Below are 7210 nucleotides of genomic sequence, written 5' to 3'. Positions count from 1 at the left end.
TACTGCTGAGCAGTGCTGACGTAATCACTATCTCGACCCCCCCACCCCCCATGTCATCAAAAGTAAGCATATCTCGACCCCCCCACCCCCCATGTCATCAAAAGTAAGCAAAGCAAAGACCCCCCTGCCCCCCTATAGTGCTTACATAATACTTGAACGGCCCCTAAGTATTGTTTCATGGAATTTGATTAATAAGTTGTAATTTTAAAATGTAAGAGATATTTGGACAAATAATCTTCCTATACAATAAACTCACAACAATATTTTAATATTTCAATCTTAAATAAAAAGGTAGCAACAAAACATAAGGAGATCAGAAATAGATAATATACTGACACCAAATACAGACTGAAACCAAAACCACTCAACTGAACAAAAAAACACCATGTAATGTATTTTTGATTGTTTTAGATAAAACACTATTCAATATATTTATAATTAGGTACTTTATATTATCCATACTACTAAATTTTAATCATATGTAAATGAAATCCTCAGCACGGGACATCCCAAAGAAGATATCATTACATCTATTTGTTACAACAAAAAAATAAATAAAACACTTCTTATTATAAATGCCCTGTGATTGTTCGAGAGTTTCTGACAGATCTTACAGTGCTACCTCACAGGTCCGTCGGCCACATGCATTAGCTTGTGAACGATTTTGTGGAAAGTTGCGCTGCGTAGAGTCATTACAAATTATTTCAGAAGAATTCATGTTTTTTGGAAATCTTGTTAAATATTTAAATTGGGATTTGTTAATTAGATACCGACCCGAGTAGGATTGACCTTACCGTTAACCGATAAAACCAAAATACTTTTGTTTACTTGTATTTAAGTTAGAATGTGAGCTTTCATAAAATAAAAATAAAATAATCAAATTTGACTGTAATTCCTTATTGTATGTTGCATATTTTCATTGAGTTATTTATATTATCTTCATCGTTGATTGAATATTGAGGATTATGAGCTTCTATAGGTTATCCCTAATGAAGATCATTATAAATTACAATAAAATGTTGAAATAAAGATAAAAACACTTACTATTTATTTCAAGGATAAAAAAACACAATGTATTTCATAACTGAATATTATGTTTGACAGCAGGACGGTTGTATTATTTTCTAATGAGAACCCATTATATTTCAACACGTGACATTTCTTTGCGCATATTAAAACCTAAGAGAACTTAATTCTATACTTTTAGTATTTTCATATGATTTCTATAAGTAGCAATAACTTTGTGGTTATCTATTATATTTAAATGAAACAATATTATTTTGTTAGAACCACTGATATACATATTTTATTAACACCGACCGGTTTCGAAACAACCGTTCCTTCCATGTTTGCCCTGAGGAAGGAATGGTTGTTCCGAAAACGGTTGGCGTTAATAAAATATATTAGTGGTTCTAACAAAGTAAAATTGTTTCATTTGAACATAATTCTATTGAATATACAATTAAAATAAAATATAACAAAACAACCATCACAGCAGAGAGAAGAGAATACCGCACAACTTGGTCTAGACACAAACTCCTTACTTTATTCACAATAATACATTGTCTCATAGGTACAAATTGTTCTGTTTTTTCCACCCTTGTACAACCCGACTCATTTATTTGATTAACTTGATCGTACCATGTCCTCCTGGGGAGTCCCAGACTTCTTCTTGAATGTACTTTATGTTATTGTCCTTTTTCTATGAATGTATATCGAAGCCATCAAAGTGTACGTAATCTGGGGTGACTTTTGAATCGGGGCGACTTTGAACATTGCGGATATCTGCATCTCGCCACCACTACTTGCTTCTTTTTAATGATTTTTTTGTCAATGTGGATACAATGATGCACGAACTTAAGTGTCAAATTAGTTGGTTTCTAGTTATATTCAAACATATTGTTTATATTCATTATTATTCATATATTCATTAATGTTTATATTCATTATATTCAAACATATTGTTATAGATCGTCCTGTTGGTAAAATTGTTAGAGAAATGTTTGAAAACACATTTTATAAATTCTTCAATGTATTTATAAATTCTTGATTATAATAGTTTTGTCATTTACATTAAGTATATCAGTGTCTACCCATATATTCTTATAACTCATCCCCATCAATACCCCTTCTCATAGATGTAATAAATTGTTTTTCCTCAATTCCACTAATTATGGATACCATTCACCAATGTCCAGCAGACTTGTCAACTCAAGTCAGGATTTAGAAGTTTTTGGTGTAAGTCTTAATGATTTTTGTCAGTCATTACGCAAGTATTATTTTGTATTGATGTGGCGGAAGTTGTGAACTCAATCAAAACTATGTTCCTGTTTGACTTGGCATTATCTTTATTGTTTTTGGGTCCTATTTTTGTTAAAGCTATAATTTTTTAAATTATCCTATATTGTAACATATCTCCTTGTATTAACTTCATGTAATGTGTTGTAATTAGACATAGTCCGTAACTACTAGAATATCCGAACTTGCATTTTTTTACTATTTTTTTGTACATAATAAGCTTTTAAAAAATCGCCTCACTTCTTGACTCCCCAAAGACATAGGTATATATGTAATTTAATTTAAATATATTTAGATAGTAACATGCGCAATAAATACGATATAAAACGTTTTTATAAAAGAGTTATTTAGTGTCAAATTTGAAAATTGTCAAAGTCACCGTCACCCCATTTTACAGTACTATGTATTCTTCATCTTGTTCATATTACGTTTACTTCAACCTTGCATTCTTTCTCATTCCTAATACAGTTTTACAACACAAACACCTCACAGATCTCATTTATATAAGTACGCAAACAATAAATTAATATCATCATCATCACTTTTGGCTCTACAACCCCTGGTGGGTCTTGGCCTCCTCAAGAGTCTTCCTTCACTCATCTCGGTCCCGCGCCAGCTCTCTCCAGTTTCGAAGCTCCAAGGCAGACAAATCTTTGAGGACGTTGTCGCTCCATCTTAACCTTGGCCTTCCCAGGCTCCTTCTCCCTATCGGTCTTAAGCTCAGCAGGGACTTTGGTAAACAATAAATATACAATGCATTAATACAAAAATCAATATTTCCTAAGATGTACATGATGCAACATAAAATAACAATATGTAACAATGCTTCACTTTGTAATCACAGAATAAAAAAACTACCTGAAAAACAAAACTGGGTGAGCATTATAACATCGTAATTATTTTCCTCACTCTCGTACCAAAAAATAAAGCTGATTCTCGCTGACGGGGATGGCAAGCTCTTCAAGAGTTACATACTCCAATATAAGTCTATCACCATTCAAAAGAACCTCTTTAGCTAACAGTTCCGATATCTTTATGTCCATTTTACTGATGCCCACGCACATTCCATCCAACTCCCTGAAAAGCCTTAATTTAGGCACATTCCCTTTATTATTATCATTCTTAACATTGCAGAAATTTGATATTGAGTCAATAACACGGCCAAGAGACCAGTCTTTCGAAACAAAAACCGCAACGCTTGAACTAAGATAATCGCTGAAAGTTTTTTCTTCGGTGGGGGGATTATTTTCAAGTTTCTTGGCTTCGCATCCTGATGGTTTGGAAACTGCGAAATATATTCTATCTATGACAGGAGTTGATGCTTCTCCTTTTGCCTTTGATTTCAGCTTCATCAGTTGTATCTTTAGTGCGGTTTTGGCCTTGGATGAGCTCTGTTGAGATATCCTCAGTTTTCTAGTGACCTGAAAATAAAAATAAAATATATTAGAATACAATAACTATAATAAAGATGATGGATACTTGCTAGTGGTGGATCCCTGGAGAAAGACCAACATTCATAATCAAAATATTGTTTCAAGTGGTAATTATTTTTAGTTTTTAAATCTGAATAGTCTGGTACTTCACAACCTTTCTTTCCCCTTATTCTGTTTGTAACAAATAGATATAATGATATCCTCACTGGGATCTACCGTGCTGAGGATTTCATTTTTACCATTCATATTTTATTAATTTTAATTTAAAATTGATTCCACACAGGAGGCCTTGAGGAAAATAATGTCCCTCAGGGTCTATATCATCTTTGGGATTCTGAGTGGAGGGTCTTTTTGAGAAAATGAAGAAGTGAACCCGGGAGGAAACTCAGAGGCCGGCAAATCACTCCACAGCCAAGCCGTTGAACTCAAGAACGAGTCGTAGAAACAACCCATTCTCATGTGACAAATGTCAACTGTGTACAAATGTTGGGCACATGTTTGGCATGATTCCATTTTCGAAGGGAGTAATGACGCTAGTTCATCGGAACATCTTCCATTGAAAAACTGGTAGAACAAGGACAGCCTTCCAACCTGAAGCTTGAGTTCTGAAGATTAGAATCCATCAAAGGGACTGCCCATTTTTGCGCAGATTTAACAATTTCTTTAAGGTATTTTAGGAATCCAGACCAGCGGTGGCTGCCAAACTCAACCTTGGGATGCATTTGTAAAGGGTTTACAGTTATGTACTATCAGCAGTATCTGCGGGTCTTGTTCAGTACCTCCAGCTTCTGTGAGGCTAACTTAACTCTGGCTACAATGGAGCCTCCGTGCCTGAGCTGATCACTTAGAGTTACACCAAACATATCAATGGAAGGCATGTTGGGAAGATTGGTTCCGTTGAAGGAGACCAGATTGTCATTTCAATCCCTTACAACAGACATGATTGGGTCTTTGAAACTTTGACTAGGTTATTCTTAGAAACCCTCCATTTTCTGTTTAAAAAGCCTTCCGAGCTGTTGGAGTTTATGTGCCAATTGGGAGCTTGTCAAAACAACTGCACTGTACTGTCATCCGCATAGAATTGGTGCACACGACAAAATATCATTGATGTGCAACAAAAACCAAGTCGGAGATAGAACTGATCCTTATGGGATGCCAGCATTTATCGAATACGAGGAAGAGGTGAAACCGTCAGCAACCATTTGAATCGTCTTCTCCTTTATGGAACATTGACAAATTGAATATGAGGAAGAGGTGAAACCTTCGGCAATCGTTTGAATCCTCTTCTCCTTTATGGAACACTGACAAATTGAATATGAGGAAGAGGTGAAACCGTCGGCAATCGTTTGAATCCTCTTCTCCTTTATGGAACACTGACAAATTGAATATGAGGAAGAGGTGAAACCTTCGGCAATCGTTTGAATCCTCTTCTCCTTTATGGAACACTGACAAATTGAATATGAGGAAGAGGTGAAACCTTCGGCAATCGTTTGAATCCTCTTCTCCTTTATGGAACACTGACAAATTGAATATGAGGAAGAGGTGAAACCTTCGGCAATCGTTTGAATCCTCTTCTCCTTTATGGAACACTGACAAATTGAATATGAGGAAGAGGTGAAACCTTCGGCAATCGTTTGAATCCTCTTCTCCTTTATGGAAGTCTACATTTAAACATTGGCTAAATATAGATGTAAGATAGAGTTAGGAATAATAGACCAATACTTAAATAGATATAATTGTTTTAACGTGTATATTATTTACCTCAGCTTCCACGTGAGCTTTGGCTTTACTGAACATAGCGCGAGGAGTCTCCCAGCGCTCCTTCTCAGCTTTCAGCACCTCGGGGTCTATTTCAGGACATTCTCTGGAAAAAGATTATTATTAATCATTGAAGATAATATTAACAACTCTCAAACGCTGATTCTGATATTTCCCTTTTTCCTGATTGGCTCGTCTATTAATTTTATACTATAATTTTATTTAAGACTACCACACTTAAAACACATAAATAATGTTTATTTTTAAGTAACCCAAACTGAGAACCTAAAAATTTATTTAACAAAATAGGTTCTTCGTTTGAAAAGAAAAAAGGCATAAAAACCTATTTTATTATTAATTATAAGTTATATTCTATCAACGTGCAAGATGGTTGGTTGATGATTAGTCGTAAGTAAAAGTTAATCTTTTCTTTTTAATTAAATGTGGCCCCCCTAATCTGATAGGGTACTCATATTTATAATTGATCAAATAAAACCAGCGGCAGTGAATAATTTCGAATAATTTTAAACCACTCTCTAAATGTTGCACATTATAGACATGAACTTATAACAACCAAACAATATATATTGTTCGGCATTCCGCATTTATAAAGAATTTTTCCAGCTTCTGACCCCTGCTTTAAAGCATAGCTGCAAGCAATGACACAAATATTATACTTACTGATGAAATCTGTGTTCTATACAGAAGTGTTTCAGGCACTTGGGGCACGGCATTTCGATGTAACTCGACGAAGAACATTTCTTATCAGAAGAACTACACCGGTACACTGGAGAAGTCTCTGTAAAGCTTGGTTCATTCTTAAATTGGCTGTAGTGCTCACACTCACCGGACAAACAGTGAGCCAAGAAATGATCTTTGCAGAAAAAACGTTTGCACAAACATTTCAATGGTATAAAGTCAAGTTGTTTGCAAAATTCATTGCAACATTGTTTACCCAAATCAGGAAGTTCCATTTTTAACAAAGTAATCTATTTATGTCTAGCAAATTGGATCTTAAATTATGAATGATTGGAACCTAAAAATGACGTTCCAAAATATTTTCGACCTGTCACTGAAGATTTGAATTTGACATAAGCTATTCCATAGATGTTGTCTATGAGTACATAATCATAGAGTTTTAAACAAACAAAAACATTATGCAGCTTGACTCGGACAATGACTAAATTGGACTAAATAGGACTCAGATAACATTTCAATCAGCCAAAAGAGTGAAAGAAAGAACTAAAGAAATTAATTAATAAAAGGACACCATTCCCATGTTACGAATAACCTGAAAATATTTTAATTCCTCCTACTGTAGTAAGCGGAAAAAATGTTGCCTGCGCATTATATCAGTCAGTCCTTATCCTCGCTACGAGAGATATTTAATTCTGTCAAGTTGCTCCCTAGTAGGAGCCCTGGCAAGTGATACCATTATAAAAAAAATACTGAAATGCGGGGCCTATAAGTAGATGGATCTAATAAGAACAGCATCATAGACAATAATTAATAAAAATTTTTTTACGCTTACTCTGTAATAAGGTGTTACAACTCTACTTAAGGGAAGTTAATAATTAATATTATTCATGTAAAAGATAAGGAGGAACGAGTAAAAAAAGAAGTTACTTAGTTACAAAACACTCTTAAAAATTTATTTAAAACAAATGTATAAAGAAGGGTTAGTCTTAATCTAGCTTAATACTAGTTGTAAATTATAGTTC

General features: G+C 34.3%; 1 protein-coding gene across 2 annotated transcripts; it reads right to left on the bottom strand.

Moving 5' to 3' along the window:
* Window positions 1-422: 422 nt before the first annotated feature.
* Window positions 423-6561, bottom strand: LOC149418978 (AN1-type zinc finger protein 1-like). 2 transcript variants are annotated; one of them, XM_089637625.1, is made up of 4 exons: window positions 6171-6561; window positions 5493-5595; window positions 3157-3719; window positions 423-3028 (listed from the first exon to the last, which is right to left on the bottom strand). In XM_089637625.1, the coding sequence occupies exons 1-3, from the start codon at window positions 6461-6463 to the stop codon at window positions 3204-3206; spliced, it is 912 nt and encodes a 303-aa protein (XP_089493751.1). In that variant the 5' UTR covers window positions 6464-6561; the 3' UTR covers window positions 423-3028; window positions 3157-3203. The 2 variants fall into 2 exon arrangements, with proteins under 2 accessions (XP_089493751.1, XP_089493749.1); XM_089637623.1 differs by having other exon boundaries at window positions 423-3719.
* Between the last annotated feature and the right edge of the window lie 649 nt (window positions 6562-7210).

Source organism: Hesperophylax consimilis, chromosome 12 (assembly GCF_061612785.1).
Source record: "Hesperophylax consimilis isolate HC1 chromosome 12, BYU_Hcon_1.0, whole genome shotgun sequence".
NCBI lineage: Eukaryota > Metazoa > Arthropoda > Insecta > Trichoptera > Limnephilidae > Hesperophylax > Hesperophylax consimilis.
Note: the sequence above shows the minus strand (reverse complement) of the source record. Positions and strands in the feature narration are given on the sequence as shown.

What these genes read in the sequence shown, in the direction of transcription:
- LOC149418978 (XM_089637623.1), bottom strand. Translation starts at nt 6,463, where the DNA reads ATGGAACTTCCTGATTTGGGTAAACAATGTTGCAATGAATTTTGCAAA. An exon ending in ATAGAACACAGATTTCATCA is followed by an intron (nt 5,596 to 6,170) that starts GTAAGTATAATA and finishes ATCTTTTTCCAG; the next exon opens with AGAATGTCCTGAAATAGACC. An exon ending in AAGCTCACGTGGAAGCTGAG is followed by an intron (nt 3,720 to 5,492) that starts GTAAATAATATA and finishes TTTTATTTTCAG; the next exon opens with GTCACTAGAAAACTGAGGAT.